The sequence below is a fragment of the Macrosteles quadrilineatus genome, unplaced genomic scaffold (genome assembly GCF_028750875.1).
Source record: "Macrosteles quadrilineatus isolate MER2022 unplaced genomic scaffold, UCM_ALF_1.0 Scaffold_1__1_contigs__length_201487025, whole genome shotgun sequence".
NCBI lineage: Eukaryota > Metazoa > Arthropoda > Insecta > Hemiptera > Cicadellidae > Macrosteles > Macrosteles quadrilineatus.
Window position 1 is genome coordinate 176,359,078 of NW_026542594.1, and position 22,158 is coordinate 176,381,235.

At 36.5% G+C, this 22,158-nt stretch overlaps 1 protein-coding gene across 1 annotated transcript; it reads left to right on the top strand.

The window, feature by feature from the left end:
* The first annotated feature begins 6,053 nt into the window (after window positions 1-6,053).
* LOC128990612 (EEF1A lysine methyltransferase 1) lies at window positions 6,054-20,965 on the top strand. Its single transcript, XM_054413085.1, has 4 exons — window positions 6,054-6,403; window positions 7,890-8,037; window positions 11,523-11,732; window positions 20,805-20,965. Exons 1-4 carry the CDS (start codon window positions 6,245-6,247, stop codon window positions 20,954-20,956), a joined length of 669 nt encoding a protein of 222 aa, XP_054269060.1. The 5' UTR covers window positions 6,054-6,244; the 3' UTR covers window positions 20,957-20,965.
* The last annotated feature ends 1,193 nt before the right edge of the window (window positions 20,966-22,158 follow it).

Consider the following 22,158-nt stretch of genomic DNA (forward strand, 5'->3'; position numbering starts at 1 on the left):
TGTCTATCTGTCATTCTCTTGGTAACGCTAAAATACGCACTTTATTACAACTACTCCTCAATAGCTATAGCACTGTCCCGCCTGAAACTTATTTTCCAAATACTATACATATATGAGATGGTTTTAGACGTATTTCATCGAATATGAGACAGTTAGATATTTAACAGTAAACCCTTGAAAATCAAGTTTTTGTCGATTTTTGACGTGGAATTTCTGGAAGCCCATGTTAACCTTATGAGAAATGAAATTATTGAATCTTAACAGCTGTTTCAATTAAACAAGTTGGTTCTGTTCTGTGATGTTCAATAGCATTAAAGTTACAAGGATTACCAACAGGGTGCAGCACTAGCACTATTATTTCTTTTACATTTATGACAACAGCTAATTTGCAACCTGGAGGCGAGTGAGCGTAGCGAACGAGCTAACCTGAAGGCAAGTGAGCGTAGCGAACGAGCTAACCTGAAGGAAAGTGAGCGCAGCGAACGAGCTCCAACATACAGGTGAGTGAGCGTAGCGAACGAACTTCAACCAGGACGTGATTGAGCCATGCAAACGAGATCAGATAGTAAAAATAAAAGTAAGCCTACCGTTATAGGATCGACCGGCAGACACAGAGGTAATTTAACCTTTTATTGATTGTCATACCGATCCGGAACAACAAAAAACAACATAAAATGAAGCTATGTATAATAGTTTGGCCAGCATATCTTAAAATATGCAAACCAACTGCTGTTCGTTATATAAGAAGGTTTCAACTGAATATTATAAGATCCCCGTGCGTAGAACGGGTACACAGCTAGTAAATTATATAGTTCTAAAAGAAATTTCTATTTGACCTCTTTGTCACAAAAACATACTTCTTTGTATAATGATTGTTATGTAAATGCAGTTGTCATCGTAATTTACAATTATTGATCTGTCTAAGTGTTATTTTTTCAATAAATGTACGATTCTATCACTGGGAAAATGTTAAAAGAACTGCCAAGGAAAGGAATGATTTTTATTGCATTTCTCTTTAATTCTATATTGAGACTAGACCACATACCAACTCAATTTAAGAAAGCCCAATTAATTGTTATACCAAAACCAGGAAAACCTCCTCATGAAATCACTTCCTACAGACCTATAAGTCTCTTGCCTATAGTGTCCAAATTGTTTGAGAAATTGTTCCTCAAAAGACTACAAGCTCTTTTTGAAGAAGACGACGTCATTCCAGGACACCAATTCGGGTTTAGACGGAGACATGGCACCGTGGAGCAGGTCCATAGGGTTGTTCATACAATTCGAAACTGTTTGGAAAACAAACAATTTTGTTCTGCTGCTTTCCTTGATGTCAGTCAGGCATTTGACAAAGTATGGCACTCTGGTTTACTATTCAAAATTAAGAAGTTACTACCCCATTCAGTTTTTCCTATTTTAAAATCATATCTTATCAACAGAACTTTCCAAATTAAACATCAAAATTACTTAACTGACCTTTACCCTATAGAATCAGGAATCCCCCAAGGAAGCGTGCTTGGACCATACTTGTATATTCTCTATATATCGGACCTACCAGAAAGTGTAAACACTATGGTTGCTACATTTGCGGATGACACGGCGATTTTATCTGTCCACGACAATCCAGCTCAAGCTACAGCAAATTTACAGCTAAACTTGGATGAAATTTCTCATTGGTTTAAAACATGGAGGTTCAAAATTAATGAAAATAAATCAGCACATATTACTTTTACCTTAAATCAGGCTACATGTCCTCCAGTATCCATGAACAATATTCACCTCCCTCAAGTAACGGAAATAAAATACTTGGGCATGCACTTAGATGCAAAGCTTAATTGGAAGGCACATATCTGGACTAAAAGGCAACATCTAAATTTAAAAACAACTAAACTTAATTGGCTTCTTGGATCTAAATCAAAACTCAGTACACAAAATAAATTGTTACTGTACAAAACAGTTTTAAAACCAATTTGGACTTATGGTATTCAGCTTTGGGGATCAGCAAGTACCTCAAACATTGAAATTATTCAACGTTACCAATCAAAATTATTACGTAAAATTGTCAACGCTCCTTGGTTTGTTACCAACAGAACACTTCACAATGATCTTCAAATTCGAACAGTAAAAGAAGAAATTACAAAATATAGTGAAAAATACATTATAAAATTGGAAAATCATTCAAATCATCTTGCACTTAATTTATTGGACAATCACAACACCATCTACAGACTGAAGCGACATACGATATTGGACCTACCATTCAGATTCGGCTAAGTGTTATGAAAATTCTCTTTGTTTGCTAGTGTTGACGGTGGTCAATCACTAGCTCATGTTCTTCAAGTTATTTTTGTATTACTATTTATATCATTTGCTTATTGTTCAACTTGAACAGATTGTAAATTAAATAAAGTTAAAAAAAAAAATAAAAAAAAATGTAAATATCTTGTTTGGTAAACAAAGGATGTAATTGAATCTGTAAGTTAAGACAAGTATGCGAAAACTACAGTTTTCCATTAGCTCAAGCCTAAATTATATTGTATGTAATCTAGCTTGTTATATTTCGTTATTTTGTCACGTAAAAACATTTAAATTATGTATGATGTATAAATATAAAAAAATTTAACAACAAATCCATTTGAAAGTAAAGTTTAGACATTGGTACGGTCGACATTGGTACATTATCATTGGCGAAAATGCTCATGCACATTAACATTATTGCGGCTATGTGTTTAAGTTGTAACATGGTTTAGTTTCATATAGAAATTTGAGAAAATAATTTTTATTTTATTTTTTGTTGTAATGATTTGAAATTAAAGTTTTACATTTACAATAGTCAAGAGTAGCCTGCAGTAGCAAGACTTCTTGATAAGAAAGCTCTGGAAGCTTCCTTATCACCTGGTCCAGTGCATGTGCTGGCCAGAGTAGGGGTAGAAGGTTCCAGAACTGAGATATCTTATATAAGGGAGCTGCTTCCATGTGGGGTTGTTAGTTCAAGAGTGTAGATGTACAGTGTCCAGACCTGGGGTGAATTTTCTGCAGCCTACTCAATGAGTCGTAAGTTTATTTTATTTTTTTATGTTATTTTAATTCATTTACTTTTATCCCTCCCTCTCTGCTAATTATTGTAATAACAAGAAAGACCATAGATGTTTTCTTATTAGATATTTAACTTTTCTTTCAATTAGTAAAAGATGTAAATATAAAATGCACCTTTTTTATTCTTTTAGAATTTACTAGCTGTGTACCCGTTCTACGCACGGGGATCTTATAATATTCAGTTGAAACCTTCTTATATAACGAACAGCAGTTGGTTTGCATATTTTAAGATATGCTGGCCAAACTATTATACATAGCTTCATTTTATGTTGTTTTTTGTTGTTCCGGATCGGTATGACAATCAATAAAAGGTTAAATTACCTCTGTGTCTGCCGGTCGATCCTATAACGGTAGGCTTACTTTTATTTTTACTATCTGATCTCGTTTGCATGGCTCAATCACGTCCTGGTTGAAGTTCGTTCGCTACGCTCACTCACCTGTATGTTGGAGCTCGTTCGCTGCGCTCACTTTCCTTCAGGTTAGCTCGTTCGCTACGCTCACTTGCCTTCAGGTTAGCTCGTTCGCTACGCTCACTCGCCTCCAGGTTGCAAATTAGCTGTTGTCATAAATGTAAAAGAAATAATAGTGCTAGTGCTGCACCCTGTTGGTAATCCTTGTAACTTTAATGCTATTGAACATCACAGAACAGAACCAACTTGTTTAATTGAAACAGCTGTTAAGATTCAATAATTTCATTTCTCATAAGGTTAACATGGGCTTCCAGAAATTCCACGTCAAAAATCGACAAAAACTTGATTTTCAAGGGTTTACTGTTAAATATCTAACTGTCTCATATTCGATGAAATACGTCTAAAACCATCTCATATATGTATAGTATTTGGAAAATAAGTTTCAGGCGGGACAGTGCTATAGTTATTGAGGAGTAGTTGTAATAAAGTGCGTATTTTAGCGTTACCAAGAGAATGACAGATAGACAGACAGACAGACAGACAGACAGACAGACAGAAATTGAGATAAGGTTTGATTCGGTTTCTCTGACCTATGAAATGTAAAAATAACCAAAAAGTTCATTATTCTAAGCAATGTACAGACAAAACTCTAATTTTATTTATATAGATTAATATAGTTAAATTTGGATCTAAAAATAATAAATGCTAATTAAAGTAAAGTTTTTAAAGTTTCTAGAAACGTTTAGCAATTGTAAATTTTATTTCATTCAGGAAGAAATTAATGTAACCTAATTTAATTTCGAAGGATTTTAATTCAATTGTTTAGCTTTTCAATTTAAAGAAGTTTGAAACATTAAAGAAATATGTATTTGTATTGTAGACAGATAAGCTAGGAACGGGTTTGTTTGTTCACAGGGCTCAAGTGTGTACCAGTGATTAATGGTTTTAAAATGTCCCATAAAAAAATATTAGCCGAATGTTTTAAATTTGTTGATTTTTATATTTAAAGAAAACTAATGGAAGTAAATAAATTTCAGTTTGATTTTGGGTTTGGTTTTGAAAGTGTTTAGAAGAAACTGTTTTATTTTAAATAAACCATGACTTTTGTAACAATGATGAATTTTTATTTTGGGTCTCCTCTTAAGGCCAATTCCACTAAATAGAAGATAATTGATCTTGGAAATAACGTTACAAAGTTGAGACACGTTTGTAGAAAACACTAAAAAGGCAATCTTCTAAACAATTTTAAAATATTTACAACTTTAATTATATAGAAATGTTCATAACACAGTAAGTAATTCCATTAGTTGCATAAGCTTTTACGTGAGTCTTTTTAATTAATGGAAAATTAAGTCTGTAATAACTCCTAAAATAGCTCCTGTAATACCGGTACTTGATAATTGCTTGATTTCTAGCAACGAGTACACAAGTTAAAAATTCAACAATGCATTAACATAACAAGCTCTCTTTCACGCTGAAAGACTAGTAAACGGCAGAAGTAAGGCAGAACGGCAGAACTGCGGTATTGGTTTACCATACACGCCTGCAACGATGCGCTGCAAACCGCGCGACGAGTAGCTAAATGAACCGTAGAGTAAGTGAGCCTTTTAATATTTGTAGAGGGTTCACTTACTCTACAGATCATTGTGCCAATGAACTGTAGAGTAAGTGAGCCGTCTTCTATTTGTGTAATAGTTATCATGAAATAGGCTCGTATAGTATACGAGCCTACTCCTGTAATTTATTTAAATTCAGTATTTTGGCTCGTATACTATACGAGCTTATTCCTGAATTATTCAAGAATTCATACGCTTGGCTCATAGGCACTATGATCTGTAGAGTAAGTGAACCCTCTTCATTTATTTAATATTTTTGATCGGCTCGTATAGTATACGAGCCTGTAGTGCAAGTGAACCTTCAATATTATTTACGAAGCTCGTATAGACTATGATTTGTAGAGTAAGTGAGCCATGTGTTTTAAGAATTACATATTTGGAGGCTCATTGTGTCAATGATTCGTAGAGTAAGTGAACCCTAACCAAATTGGTCTTATGGTGAAGAAGGGGGAAAGTAATGTTGGGTATGTGTAATCATTATAATACCATTTATGAAACATGCTCCAACATGCATTTAGCTTCATCATTAGCCATAAGGATGATTCCGTTTACGTCGAAGTAGTTTTGTCTTAAAAACGGTTTTAGGACATTAAAGTTAAGTAAACCGTATCAACATAATGAAAATAATTCATCAAAATACCTCAATTTAAAAATAAAAAAGGAGATAAACATTCTGCAGACATCAGCGTATCAAGTTTGTTAATATAATAAAACCATCTCATAAAAAAGGTTTCAGATTGTTTAGAGTTATTATGTCAACTTGTAACATTCATTTTAAAGAGGGTGTTATATATATATGAAGAACTATGTATTTGACCATGTACAAATAAGCAGCCAACATCTTAGCGCAGCAGTATGTTCCATCAACTCTCGCCTACTAAAAAAGTACGAAAATAAAATAAAATGTAAACAAACAACATAACCTAAAAAATAAGTTCACTTTCACACAACAACCTTTGTAGGTTGAAACATAACACAAAACACAACTCTTTTTAATATTACATACAACCATTAACCTTTCCAACATTACAACCTACAAAGTGTTTTGCCTTCTAAAATAATTAAGGAATCGTGAAATTATAAAGTACCAGTTTAATCCACTATCGGATTTTAGGTGAAATAATGGCAGAGGAAGAGGACGAAGTTCAACTGTCTGCTGAAACAATGAAAGCACTTCAAGAATTTTTACAGGAACAAAGTGATAGAGAAATTAAAATTAAAGAGATAACAGAACAACGGGATAAAAATAATGTATCTTCATTGACATTTGGTGAAGACTGGGTAAGCTTTAAGCTTTATTAGTGGGTAATGTACCTTATAAGGCATGTTATTTTTTCTAGCTACAAGTTTACTCAGCACTCTGGTTCTGGTTGTTAGCCAAATTATAAATAAGGGCCTAGGTCTTGCTAAAACGGTTGCAAGCTGAGTTACTACTGTAGTTGTTCTTTATCGCTTGAAAATATAGGCAGGTTTGGTTACTTTGGTATTATACGGAGGCCATATAGATTCATCACTACGGTACCTATCTAGCTTTGTGTTTGAAATGAGTATTGACAAACGTTCGATCGAAGCGGTTTAGGAGTATCCCTTTCTTTATACGGTGGGTAATAAAAGCTGGGTTAGTTCGAGCTACTACTTCTACCCGGTCGCGTCACCTGTCTCGTGTCTCCGAGTACTCGGTATTTCTAATATTAAATGTTCGTCTATCAATGTGCGTTTTTTTGTGTGTGTTCGTGTTTTATGTAGGTCTACCATTTATTAAATGACGACCTTCATATACGAAGGTGAATAACGACGCCTTGTAAGTACGGCCTGAAGATGATTCCATGTGAATTGGAACTACAGTTGCCACAAGCAACATTTTGGATTACTGAATGCAGGTACATAAACCATTATAAATATTCAACCGTAATCCGGAGGCTAACAACTCTTGAAAATGAAATAAAAGCTGCCTGAACATATTCTGATGCTTTCAATGATGCAAGTTCCATGGATTTGAGTGGTTCTTAAATGGTGGACCAACTATTATAGAACACGATTATGCGAACAAAGAACCATTGGATGGACAAATAATCACCTCTTTTACTAGGCTACTCTAGCAGTCGAAAAAGTCTGAAATATCTAATTTCTCGTCGGTTACTGACGGAGCCCAGCGTACCAACGGGTTATTGCCTTAAAAATTGCAGAAGGTGTCTGAAGGTGTCGGAGACTTGTCTGAAGGTGTTTTGTTGGAGAGCGTCAAACTAGTGGGTTTCCTGCTATCGTTTACACACTATTTTCCAAACCCACAAACAGAAATTCATTATTTACATTTAATAGGCTAGGGTACCTAGGCTATAATGATTGAAAAATTTGATCAAAAGCGTTTAGAAGTGGCGTGTGGTAAATAATAACCCAATAAGTGAGGCCTAGTTTTATATTGAACTAAAACTTAATATTTCATTTGACAAAAGGCCTAGGCCTATATCGATGGTTGTCTGTGCAAATATCTCTAGGCCTACCCCTGATCTCTAATAGCGGCAGGTGACCAATCATAGTGTTCATCTGCTTCTTGTCATAAAATCAATAAAATAATTATGGCCCTATCATTAAAACAATTAAATAGGTAAGTTAACTTAAAATCAGCTACAGCCTGCACCTGTAATGTTTTGGAATTTAAACATTTCCTCTAAATTGTCTATTAGTTCTCCAGTGTTTGTTCACAGTTTTTCATTATTATTTAGTAAAACTTAAATTATCGTGTGTAACTTTTTCAAATATGTTCCAGCAACTGAGTCAGTTTTGGTACAGTGATGAAACGGCTATTTCTTTAGCCAAAGTTGCTATATCAGTAGCCACAAGTTCAGGAAGAATCGCTCTCATATCCTGCCCAACTCTTTACAGGCACATCAAGTCTTTAGCGCCAGAAATAAAAGGTAATAATAATAATAAAAATCTTTATTTGTCATAAGGATACATTAGATCATCGACAAAGTCAAAATCATGATTATACATCAATCGTCAAACAAAACAAAATCAAAACACTTTCAATATTTTGAAAAAAAAACAATAGGGCTTAATAACTAAAATATGTACAAATGACTAAACAAACAACAATATAAGGACCTGATAAAGCAACAGGTTAGCAGCAGGGTTATACAATCGAAGATTTATTTGGCCAGATTTGAACAAATCGTCCAAGCTATAAGAAGGGTTGTCTAATAGCCAATTATAAAACAAGGACTTAAATTTTTCTTGCGGATAAGCATCAATATTGTGTTTTGAAAGGTTATATACTTTAGTTGATAACACTATGTGGCTCTTGCTAGTCTTACTCAGACGATGTGATTCTAACAAGGCACTATTTTTAAATCTGGTATTGTGATTATGATTATTGAATTTTAGGTGATGGGGTTTTTTTTAAGATAGCCTATAAAGGGCAAGATCATAAATAAACAAATTTATTACAGTTTGAATCTTAAAATCCTGAAATAGTTATTTGTGTAACTAGTGGTGAAAGTGGCACTTTGCTGCACACGAGAGCAATGTTTACGCACGAGCCGCAGGCGAGTGCGGAATGATCTCGAGTGCAGCAAAGGCCTTTTTCACTTGTGTTACACATTATATTTTTCCTACAGTCACTATAAAGCATATAAATAATTAGTCTTTCAAACACTATACAACACGTTTTTAGGTTCAGCTGGCAACACAAATGGTGCCCTAGAGAAAGTAGTACCCGCGGTCCGTATCACTCCGCTATTTTTCCTCGGCAAGAAATGTGCTCCACGTTTTGAGAATATAGTTCCGTATGTTTTTGTAATTTGAAGTGGTTTCCGCGCCTAAAAAAATGCTTTAAAGGTATTTTCTTGTTTATTAAGATCGTAGGAACGTTTTAAAAACGTTTAAAAGAAAAGTCCAGAAAGTTCAGAAATACCGAAACTATAAACACGAAATGACAGGTTAAATCGTAGTTATAATAGTCAATCAGCTGCTCATAGTATTATTATCTTTAAGTGTTGCCAACCTATTTCCAAGCTTACACGGATTACGTGCATAATAGAACCACGCTGTTTTGTGTTGTTTCGTTGGAATCCTGATGTGCGGCAAAGTATAAACCGTACGGCAAAGTATAAACCGTACGGCAAAGTATAAATATGCAGCAATTAGCAGCTTTCTGTACTATAAACAGTACAAGGAAGCCAACTTTGTCGGGTGACTGTAGGAAAAAGAGGCTTGCAGTGCTCGTCTGGCTCTGATCCATTCATAGCTCTGATAGCCCCCTTCTGTAGGATTAAAATTTCATTAATTCTTCCACACCCACCCCAGAATATCAATCCATATCTCATTACAGACTGAAAATATGCAAAATAAGCCGATCTCAAATAGTTCTTTGGAATTACATCTTTGAGACGACCAAGAAGAAAAATTACTCGAGATAGTCTAGTAGACAAATAATTTATATGCTCATTCCAGGATAGTTTATTATCAATATGAAGACCCAAAAATTTTGTAGTGACAGCACTATTTTCATTATTTAAGGCAGAATCGTGTTTCAATGTAAATTTTATTTCTTGAGTTTTACAGTCATTCAATAGAAAGCCATTGGCATGAAACCATTTGGATGCGTTTAATTTTGTGACTTGGACTAAATTTTGAAGTACAAGTTGGTTATTGTTTTCATGAAAAAAAGTTGTATATCATCCGCGTACAGAATAGTTTTAGTATTTATTGCCATTGGAAGGTCATTAATGTAAATTAAAAACAGAAGTAGGCCAAGGATTGATCCCTGTGGAACGCCCCAAGTTACTTCCCTTTCTTGTGACTTTTTCCCATTAGAATTTACTAGTTGTTTCCGGTTTTTTAAATAAGATGAAAGAAAATTTAGAGAAGATCCGTTAAACCCATACAGTTCTAACTTTTTAATAAGGTATGTAAATAAACTAAATTTTATGACAGATTTTTTTGTAGGAGGTAATATTTTTTAAACTTAATGGTCTCAGACACAATCATTTATGCTGTTTCCTTGCTTCTCAATAGTTCAAAGTTTTGCTGATTGCTGAGTCTGTGCTATTTAAATGTTTCTAAATTTGCCAACTGCAGTAGGTTCCGATGAATAACAAAACTACGTTATGATCAAGTTTGACACAGAACTTAACCATCATGTAGGCTATTATTTTTAGTTCTTGAATGTTCTAATAAGTTTGAGGAGTTATTAGAAATGATATCACCATTAAGAAAGATGAAGGAAAATATACCCAGTAGGCTAGTGATTCCATGCCAAACCAAACTGGAATACTGGAAACATATCTTTGAGGTATGGCAAGTGGAGGCTCCCTAAATTCACTCCAATACATTTAGAGTGTTGACATATACAATTTCTGTACGAATCACATGACTCTCAAGGCTGGCTACTAAATATTTTCTAGCCTGCCAGTGCTAGTTGCCGCTACTTTCTGTTTTCACATAGCGATTTGTAGCCGCTACTTTAGTCGCAGTGAGTAGAATCGCCATGTGTGAACTAGCCTTTACACACTAGCTGTTTTTAGCGAATTTCCCATATAGGGAATATTTATGTAGGTCTACCATTTATTAAATGACGACCTTCATATACGAAGGTGAATAACGACGCCTTGTAAGTACGGCGTCTTGTATACGGAATAAGCTATTACCGTAGTACTCATGATAAGACCTGGACCCGGGACCGATTTTTTTTTTCGTTTTGAGGTCCCTAGAGGCCAAAAATAGCATCCATTCAAATGCATATATATATATATATATGTCCGTTAGCGTGATAACTCGAGCAAAAATGATCCGATTTTGATGAAATTTGGTACAAAGGTGTAAACCTACGTTTATTCAAACGAGTTCGCGAACCAGCATGATCGGACCATGGGAGTGGGGGTTTATGGGGGCTTTTATGGGGTAAAAATGGATTTTTCCCATTTTTGACCCAAAAAACTTAAATTTTTGCAATTTCTTTCCAAACTATTTTGTAGAGCTTAAAAAAACAAATAATTTAGTATATTGAAGCGTTATAATGCGCCTAATGGTTACGGAGAAAATTCAAAAAAGTTGTAAATTTAAAATTCCTATGTTATTCTTATAGAGGATAAGTAAACTGTTGTAGTTTGCTTTATTAACATATTTTGCCCAAATTTGGAAAATGTTTTTATTTCTTACTAACTATTAACATTTTACAAAAAAAAAAAAAAACAGTTTTACCCTCCCTGATGCAGCAAACCTAAGTATGTGTTAAACTGATTTGATTTAAATAGGGAATAAATGTGATATTTTTAAGGAGACAGTTTAGTGTAAATCCAATTAGGCAAATGGAAATTCGCTTAGTCTGCAGGTTTGCTGCGGCGGGGGTATTTATTTCTGTTTCATTATGTTAGTATAATATGATTTTTGTTTGTTTCAGTATCCCTATTTGAGTTTGACCAGCGTTTTTCCGTTTTCGGAGAAGACTTCTTCCTGTATGATTACCGTTCCCCGCTGGACATTCCGAGAGACTTTGCGTCTCAGTTTGACATTGTTGTTATGGATCCACCTTTCCTGTCAGAGGAGTGTCTTACAAAAACTGCAGTTACTGCAAAGTTCCTCGCAAAAGATAAAATTATTTTATGTACCGGTAAGGATTTTTTTCTTTCTTCATAGGCTTAGCTGTATCCACCAGTAGTTCAATACAATAATTTGTTTATCTAGTTTTGATTTGGTTTTCATATAGTCTGTAATAGTTTTTAGGTTAGAGACACACACAATCCTGTAACATAGCATAGTGTACCTAATGTTCTTGTTAAAAAAATTTAATCAATTATTGTGATGCTATTGAGAGTTTTGGAATGCAGATAATGTTTTGCTCCCCTGAAACTGCTTAATGTTTTTTTGAGAGAGATGGATCCATTGCTTAACCCATTGGCGCTAATTTACTAGCGTTACTCGTACGGCCGCTAAAGGCCTGGCGACTGACTTACGAGTGCCGCTCGTGTCACCACTACGCAGCTTTTGCACTAGTTGTAATAAATAATCTATGTCTAATCTATGCCTGCCTTATTTCATATACAGTTTAACTAACATATGTTTATTGATTATTATGATTTTTGTAAACAGTCAAATAAATACACATCTTTTGTGAAGTCCTAATAGTCTTTTATCTTGTCTGTCTATAATATTTTAACATTGGTGCCGAAACCCGACTTATAAATCATGTCAAAAAATATGTCAATCCGAAAGTCAGGGAGAGAGAAACACCCTCCAAATAGATATTCCCCAGAAAATGCAAATGACAAGAATGATGAACCCAAAGAAGGAGATAGTCAATCTCTAAAACCACCTTCTAAGTCAAAAACCAAATCTTCAACTTCCAGCAAGCGCCGGTTAGTTCAACTGCAACTAGAAGAAATAGAAGAAATAAACAGGCTTGAGAAAATACACGAAGAAAGGGAGTTGCAACGGCTGAAAGAATTTGAAGAAAAGGAGATGGAGCGACAGAGACAAGAGATGGAGCAACAAAGGCAAAGAGAGGAGAGGGCAATGGAACGACAACGTCAAGCTGAAGCAAGAGAACTAGAACGACAGAAGCGTCTGCTGAGAGTAAGGACCGAACTTGAGTCTGCTTCGGTCTTGGGAAGTAGTCAGTCCGCCTCAGTCTTGGGCAGTCGTCATTTGGAATTGGAAGATAATGAAGACCCTGACAAGGTAAGCTTCAATATTGCTACTGTTGAGGAGGACTCTAATGTCAAAGTCAATAGGTGGCTGAATGAGGAACCGTCAGTTCCTTTGACATCATCAGCCATCGTGTCCACGGCTATTGATAAACTAGCAGACTCCTTTTCAAAAGCTATCAATTTATCTAACCCCAACCAACCTGTCTCTTGCCGACAGCGTCTTCCATCCTTCAGCGGGAAACCAGACGAGTGGCCCATGTTCTATTCCTGTTACAATAAGACTAAACACCTTTTTAATGACGATGAAAACCTTGACAGAATAAGAAATTGTCTGGAGGGAGATGCCTTTAAAATGGTAAAACCTCTATTTATATCAGGTAAAAATTTGAGTACAGTAATGAAAACTTTACAAATGCGTTTTGGACGTCCAGAGTTTATAGTCGAGTCAATGTTGAAGAAGGCGCGCATGCTCCAACCAGTCAAGGAGGATGACGCTGTCAGCCTTATTGAGTTTTCAACAACTCTTTTAAACCTGACCTCTACCGCAGAGTCGTTGGATTTGGAAATGTACCTAATAAATCCTCTCTTGTTGAATGAACTTTTAAGTAAGCTCCCCTATACCCTGAAGTACAGGTGGGCTGAACATGTAAATAGCATGCATTTAGAAAAACCTACTGACCTGAAAGTATTCTGTAACTGGCTTGAAAATCAGTGTTCCATTATGAGTATTTATTTTCGTCCACCCGAGGAGACAACGCGGAAGAGAAGTGACCCTAAACCAGTTTTTACTAATTCGCCCAATGAAAACGTTTGCATGTTTTGTTCGGAGAGTCACGAAACCGATAAATGTAAGCTTTTCAGAAAAGCAGAAGTCGCGCAGCGGTGGAAGATGATAATTGAGAAAAAACTGTGTTTCTTTTGCTTCCGTCGTCACCACATCAAATTTTGTAAGTTAAAGAAACCTTGTGGAATCAATGGGTGCAAATTATCCCACCATCGCCTTCTGCATACTGACAGTGCCTCTAAAAATTCCCAAGAAATCAGCCGGGACAGAGCACAGAACACTTTCAGACAGGAAGGTCAATCGAAAGAAGAAATTATAAGCAATCACTCGGTAAATAACCGTGTTTTACTAAGAACATGTCCAGTAACGTTATATGGTCCAAGCTGTCAGATCGACACATATGCACTTTTAGATGACGGTTCAACCATATCTCTGCTAGATTCGACTACTGCCGATAAATTAGGCATCAGTGGTAGCATTGAACCCCTTACCACTTGTTGGTCAAATGCAACTAAACATTTTGACCCAACGTCCAGACGAGTTGAACTTAAAATAAAAGGGTTCTATGAAGATGAAATTTTCACATTAAGTAATGTAAGAACTCAATCACCTCTAGATTTACCCCAACAGTCGATTGACTCAGTAAAGCTTCGTGAGAGATGGCCTCATTTAAAGTCAATCGATCAACCTTTACCAACATCTCATGTTAAACCTACCATTTTGATAGGTCAAGATAACTGTGACTTGTTATTGACCAGAAAAGTTATCGAAGGTCCGCCAAATGCTCCCGTCCTGTCATGGAGCTACCTAGGGTGGTCAATGCATGGCAAGTGTCCAGAATTTGCTGGACGTGTTGACGATTTCACCTTATTGTCCTTTGATCACGACAGATTACATGATTTGGTGAAAAGTTCCTTTGAAATTGTCAACTACGGTGCATCTCCAGTAGAAAACAAATCAATAAAATCGGTAGAAGACGAACGTGCAATGTCAATCTTGGAAAAAACAACGAGGAAAATCGGAGAACGTTATGAATCTGGCTTGTTGTGGAAATCAGATGATTTTAAATATCCCTCGAGTTACGATAAAGCTCTTAAAAGACTAAAACACATTGAAGGGAAGATGGCAAAGGATCCTTCCTTTAAAGACGAATACACAAGGAAGATTGCCGACTACAAGGAAAAAGGGTATATTCGAAAACTAAGTGAAGATGAGGCAAGTATTTTAAATGATCATACTTATTATCTACCTCATTTCGGAGTTGTGAACCCCAATAAGCCCAACAAATTAAGATTGGTCTTTGATGCAGCTGCAAAGTCGAACGGTGTATCATTTAATGACGCTCTTCTTAGTGGACCTGACCTTTTGAATCCATTACCAGCTGTTCTCGTAAAATTTCGTCTGGGAAAATTTGCTGTCGCTGGTGATATTAAGGAAATGTTCCATCAGGTTCGCATAAGGAAAGAAGATGTAGATTCACAGAGATTTTTGTGGAGGCAAAACACGAATGATCCTCCAGATACGTATGTAATGGAGGTGATGACATTTGGGTCGACCTGTTCTCCAAGCACTGCTTTATATGTAGTGAACGAAAATGCCAAACGTTTCTCATCCATCTACCCTGAAGCTTCTAAATCAATTCTCACTAAGGAATACATGGATGATTTATTAGACTCTGTCAATTCTGAGGAAGAAGCAAAGACTCGAGTGAAAGAAATAATGGAAATTCACAAATCAGGTGGATTTCAAATGTGCAATTGGTTATCAAACTCCAAAGATGTTTTATCTGGAATTCCTGAAGAACTGAAATCAAATTCAACTAAGCAATTAAAGCATGATAGCAATCTTCCCACTGAACGAGTTCTCGGAATGTGGTGGGATTCAGAAAGCGACAATTTCGTATTTCATCGCAATGCAGAAAAATTGCAAAAAATGGAATCAAGTTATCCAACTAAACGTGAGGTTTTGAAGGCTGCGATGTCTATCTTTGATCCTTTGGGACTAGTCACCCCTACTACAATCAAAGGTCGAATATTAGTGCAAGAGATTTGGAGAACAAAAACAACATGGGATGAAGTACTAACAACAGTACTTACTAAGAAATGGCAAGAATGGTTGGAAGAAGTTAAACAACTACAATATTTTACCATTCCGAGATGCTATTTCAAAACCCTTATGATAAATGATGTTGAGCTTCATGTCTTTGTCGATGCAAGTGAAGAAGCGTACTCCGCTGTTGGATATCTAAGACATAAGAATACTAACGAGAATACTGGATACAACACTATGTTGGTTATGTCGAGAGCAAAGGTGGCTCCTCTAAAACCAACTACCATACCAAGACTGGAACTACAAGCTGCTGTCCTTGGATGTAGGCTTGTTAAAACAATTATACACGACCTAGACATCAACATCGTCCGAAAAATATTTTGGTCAGATTCTGTTACGGTGTTACATTGGATAAAATCTGATCCGAGAAGCTTTAAACAATTTGTTTCTAACCGACTTGTGGAAATACTTGAAGTTTCACAAGCTGATGAATGGAAGTGGGTACCATCAAAAAATAACCCTGCTGATGTCGCTACGAGAAGCAACCAGAAATTCACTACAAGTAATCATGAATTTTGGACTTATGGCCCCGAGTTTCTAAAATACGACTCAAGTCATTGGCCACAGCAACCAACAACCTTGCAAACAAAAAACAGCGAAGAGGTGAAACAAAAGTTTGTTGGACTACTCAACGAAGACAAAGAATATGTTATCAATATTGAGAGATTTTCTTCCTGGAATAAGGTAACACGAGTAACTGCATGGGTTCTGAGATACATTGGTATATTGCAATCCAGGATCAAACGAAATGACAAAGCCAGACTGAAGAAGAACTCTAACCCCAGATTGATACTGGAACTTCAACCAGATGAAATTCTTAAGGCTGAACATATCTTAGTGTTGAATTCCCAAGACAAAACTTTTAAAGAAGAAAAGACCTTATTAAGAAATAGCAAGTCACTACCGAAGTCAAGTAAAATATCCACATTGGATCCTTTCGTTGACGAGAAAGACCTCATCAGGATGTCTACAAGAATACGAAATTCTCCTGAGATCAGTACTGAACGAAGATATCCAATTATTTTAGATGGAAAATGTCAAGTAGCAAGACTAATTGTGAAGAACTTCCATGAAAAATGCTTCCACCAAGGAATAGAAACCGTAATGAACATGACAAGAGAACGGTTTTGGATACTTAATCTTCGCACAACAGTGAAGAAAGTGCAAAGAAGCTGTATGCGTTGTAGGATTGACAACGCCAAACCAAGTCCACCTCAAATGGCACCCCTGCCAATGTCACGAGTAGTCAAGGTCGCAGTTCTTGGGGGGGAGAGAATGTAATAAATAATCTATGTCTAATCTATGCCTGCCTTATTTCATATACAGTTTAACTAACATATGTTTATTGATTATTATGATTTTTGTAAACAGTCAAATAAATACACATCTTTTGTGAAGTCCTAATAGTCTTTTATCTTGTCTGTCTATAATATTTTAACACTAGTTATTTAATTATAATTATTTTCCCCCTTTTGTTTTTTCTTCCTTTTATGATGTTCATAAATATCTTGCTTCTTGTTTTGATTAACCCTTGCCGACCGACCGCCACCGCCCACCTGGTCCACCTCTGCTCGAGCGAACACCATTACCGCAACGATACGTCGAACAGCCGGAGGTCTCGGTGGTGTAGTGGATAGCGCACCGGGCTGTTAAACAGAGATTGCAGGTTCGAAACCTACTGGAGGCATTAACTTTTTGACTCGACTTTTTCATTATCAGCAAGTTTGGTTGGTTTGGTTAGGTTATGATAATTTTATTTTAAAATTAAAATATTGTAAAATTGATTTTGAGACATTTATTACTTTATTTAATGAACAGAACTATTTTTGTTATTAAACCTTCATTTGAAATTTTCATTATCAGCAAGTTTGGTTAGGTTATGGCAGTTAAATTTATTTAAATTTAACCTACAAATGAAAAGTTTTGACAGCGACAGAGATAACAATTTCCCACGAACAGTTCGGCCACAGTCTATCAATAAATACGTTATTTATATTAGACTGTGGTTCGGCTATGCACGGTATGAAGCGTTCTGTACGGCGCGGTGGTGGGCGGTGATGGTCTGACGGCAAGGTCTCGTTTGTTTTGCATATTTACTCATTTATTTTTGCGAACAACAAACAAGGTTGTGTTACCATGGAAACCAGATATCCCCAAAATCAGCTGTGGTAAGGTAAAACAAACATTTTTTCTATGTTATTACTTACAAAAGTAAACAACTTGTGATTTTTCTACGTAGGGAATCAATTAAACTTTATAACAGTAGTGTCATTTTTGGTGTGTGGATTAATCTTGGAATTTGTAAATTGAGTTTACTTTTAACAAATTGCTTTAATTTTTTTTAAATTTTATAATCTTTTTTATTTAATTTTTATTTTACACTTAGACTATCCAATTACCACTTTTTTGTAGAAAATTTTACTGTAATGAAAATGACGAAAGAATTAGGCCTATTAATTTATTACCTAAGGGTTTCTGTCTATAACAATTAGAGGTAAAGTCTACAAATTTGGTAAAATTAATTGCCGACAGAGGGCACTGCAGATGCATTAATTCCTCCTCCAATGGGTTAGGCCTTGGGTACGATACGAGCGGCAAGCGGTAACCAGAGCTGCACGTAAGCGGCGGTGGTGGCAACGATACAAGCGGCACATATATAACGCTCATCAAATTTCCCAAGTTTTATGAGTAAGTTTAGTCGAAAATGGTAAACTATGCTTACCTGCAAGACGTATTGCAACTATTGTTGCTATCTGACAATTGTTTGCCTGTAAAAAAACTTAGTTTTTAGAAAAGCCTTAAAACCCTAACTTGGTCCTATACTTTTCTGGTGACTGAAATGTTTTAAAACTTCCGTGCTGGTCATTCCACAAATATTCCCTGGACTGCACCTCACTTATCGACCCGTATCGCATTTTTGCTGCTGTTTCCCTGTCATTTTAGGCTGAACCGTAGCATGACTCACCTGAGCGGCGAGTAGAGTTTTTGCAAAAATCGGTTTTGACTTGTGCCGCTTGCCGCTCAGACGTATGGTGGCCACCCTCAACAAAGTTTTCACGCAACTAAATGAGACCCGATGTCAGAGCGCGCCGCTCGCCGCTCGTATCATACCCGGGGCCTTAACACGTTGACTGCGCGTGCCGACTTTAGTCGGCGTCGCCAGCGCTCCCAGGTGGCGCGCGCCGACTACAGTCGGCACCAGACCAACAGTAATATATTGAGTCAGTGTGAGCTTAGCCTCAGACGGAGACGTTATAATCGTTGCCAGCCTGCCAGCTTAGAATGCGAGCTTTACTTTGGTGTAGGTTGGTACTAAAATTTCCCGTAAAATCCCGTCTGGCAATGCTTTTGTCCCGGTTTCGGGGATTTTTTCTCTTCAACCCACATTACAAAGACACTGGATACGGATCCATGCAGTGCTGCTACCTTTGGGTGTTTCAGTGAACTACATCCACTCTCGGGGTAACGCAGCACAGTCACCACTGCTCTTTTGTGATTCGTCAGACTGAAATATTTGAATGCCAATTGCGTTCGCTGATTCGGTTGCGCGCCGGGGCTTCGCCCGCCACTGGGGAGCGCCTGTAAAGTCGGCGCGCGCAGTCAACGTGTTAAAGAGACCTTGGAGCCTAGCTGAGCTAACTCATAAAACAATTACAACACTAAAAAGAGAATTTCTAATATCATGGTGCCCTAGATATTTAAATTACAATCACTTATCTGAACAAATATTTTCAGATGGTAAATATTAAATAACCCTTCATCGGCTGTTTTATATTATCAATGCCTTTTTCTGTTGTACAGAATACCTAGGCCTATTCAGATAAAAATAGATAAACATTAGACTCAGCAGGAAGTGACATTATCAAATTATGTGATGCTGGTCACCTATAAGCACCGAGGAAGTTTCCGCCATGAGTGTCACCGGTGTTCCACGAGCAAAGTTAAATTCGTTCACTTCACCCACTAATCACTCTAAAACTTTATTTTACCATTGTATGCCAAAACCACTTTTAAATTTACTATTATAGTACAAGAAAAAAACATGCACTTCTTTTCCTACCGAGTGTGAAAATAAGCTGGCAGACGACAAATCCCGTTAGTGTCCAACATATTGTACAATGCAAAATACAGTAGACTCCCTCTTATGCGGACACCTTTTAACCAGACATCGGGTTAATGGACTACACTCGGCGGAAATGGCATCTCTTTAACCGGACAATTTTTATCAGTACATTGGTTTAACCGGACTAGATCGGCAGGAAGTGGGCGGTACTGAAACGACTGTTCTCGTGGGAAAGATTTGAGACCAGTGATCACGTGTCTTAATACAATGCTCTCCTAAATTTAAGTTGAATACCACAGTAAACGGTCCGTTTTAACGAGTTTTTGGGGACGTTGGTTTAACCGGAAAAACCGTTATCCGGACTGGCCTGGGTCCCGAGGAGTCCAGATAAGAGGGAGTCTACTGTAAAGAGTTGTTATTCTCTCACAAAATATTGCTTTGTTTTTTCAGTTTTTCACCCAAGGCAAGGGTGAGTTATAGAGAAAACAATAACAGTTGCTAATATGTTTGTTATTAGCTCAATCATAAAAATATACAACCGAAAGTAACAACTGACAATGTTATTTACGAGTAGCTTAGTCTTTCTAATTCTCGTCTTGCAATCAGAAAATCTCTGGTTTTATACTGAGTCAAAACCATTATGTCTCCATGTGTCTCATCATGTCTCCATGTGTCTCATCCATTATGCCTCCATTCATCTAAAATCAAGCTTTTTACTTGTTCAATACTAATTCAGCAGAATTTGATCAATTTGACGATTATTTTATGATCCTGACTAAGAAACCAGTTGTTTGAAACAAAGCTATACTCTTATACATTTAACTTTCAACCTTCACGTACCTAAACTATAAACTACGTACGCTCGTCCGTCAAGGCAATCGTCAATCAGCTATTAAACAATAAGACTTTTCCCTGAGCGTGGGATAACAATACCAAAGAATTAATAGGGAACTATTTTTAAAGCACTGTGGTTTATTTTGTAATCTTAATTTAGTCATATTATAGGACCAACAAATCAATTTTAAAGCATATATTTACTATTCTTTTCCTGAAATACCGGTATCTATGTGATGATTTCAGGCAGTGTCATGGAAGATTTAGCCAGAAGACTGTTGGACATGAAGAAGTGCCTGTTCGAACCTAAGCATCAGAACAATTTAGCAAATGAATTTTGTTGTTATTCAAATTTCAACTTTGACGATGTACTATCCACTGTTAATAAAAACTCGTAACACTTTTTATATTGTTGTCAAAAACATTTATACAACTAATTTGAAAACCTACTTTTCCCACAACACTCCTAATTCCAAAAAAGAATATCTGTATTTGCCATAAACTTTCATAAAGAATAGTATTAATTTTAATTCAATTACTAGCATGCAGTAATCTTCATTCCTAATTGCTCTGTAACTGATGCATCTGTGTGGCTCAAATGAATGCAGATGTACAATAGAAAACCTAGTATTTTAAATGTGTATTGTGTTAGTATTTTAATGTAATGAAAGTCTACTAGGTCAATCAAATTAAATCGAATTGAAGAAAAAATATTCAATTGCTATACACTGTCTGTAATTAAGAGCCAAATCAAAAAACTAAATATGGCTAAATTAGAAAATAATTTTTGTCTACAATTGTCGTACAAAGTGTTAAAGTTCACCCTCCAAACCAGATACCGGTTCCACGACGGAAGGTTAACTTTGCCCAAAAAAATCCTGGCACCCTCTCTTGTAAAAAAAATCTTCATCAAAATCTTCTGTGGCTAAAACATGGTACTGGTCTGATCACTGTTTATTAAAATGTGTGAACTCTACATGTTGCCGTGTCATACCTTTCTGACCAAGAAACATTACAATTCTATCACCACTGTCATCCTCTCTAAATTCCACAGTTATTCTGCAGAGCATCTCCTCCAGACCTTCCTCAGACTCCCCCTAGACAACTTTACCTCATCAAGGCTCCTCCAAAGGACCTATGAGAACATCCATGGTCCTCCCCCTTGGCCCATGACTCCTGCAGGACTTTGGTAGATTGGTATGGAACGTGTGAGCTCCTTTGTATGGAACTTCATGGACGTCACGAGACTCAGCAGGTGTGTAAGAAGGCCGATTCCGACTTCCACAGCAATCCCTGCAACATTTGGCATTCAGTCAAAAACTGTAACACTCCCTACACCCTTATAAAACTCCCCTCAGAGTCAACAACGCCTTTGTGTTGAAAAGCAAACAAATGAAACAAATGTTGAAACTTAAGAGGTACAGCAGCCTTTACACCACCCACATATACTTCCCAAGAACCGTGACTGATTGGCTAAGAAGAAGGGATTGGGAAGAAGGGCCCCGACTCCTTCACTGCTTGGATTCTTGTATTATAGAAAATGAGTAAAGTGCCCACCTTAAAAGTATTCCCTTGACAACCTAGAATAGAAAACATATTT

What these genes read in the sequence shown, in the direction of transcription:
- LOC128990612 (XM_054413085.1), top strand. Translation starts at nt 6,245, where the DNA reads ATGGCAGAGGAAGAGGACGAAGTTCAACTGTCTGCTGAAACAATGAAA. An exon ending in TTTAGCGCCAGAAATAAAAG is followed by an intron (nt 8,038 to 11,522) that starts GTAATAATAATA and finishes TGTTTGTTTCAG; the next exon opens with TATCCCTATTTGAGTTTGAC. An exon ending in TAAAATTATTTTATGTACCG is followed by an intron (nt 11,733 to 20,804) that starts GTAAGGATTTTT and finishes TGATGATTTCAG; the next exon opens with GCAGTGTCATGGAAGATTTA.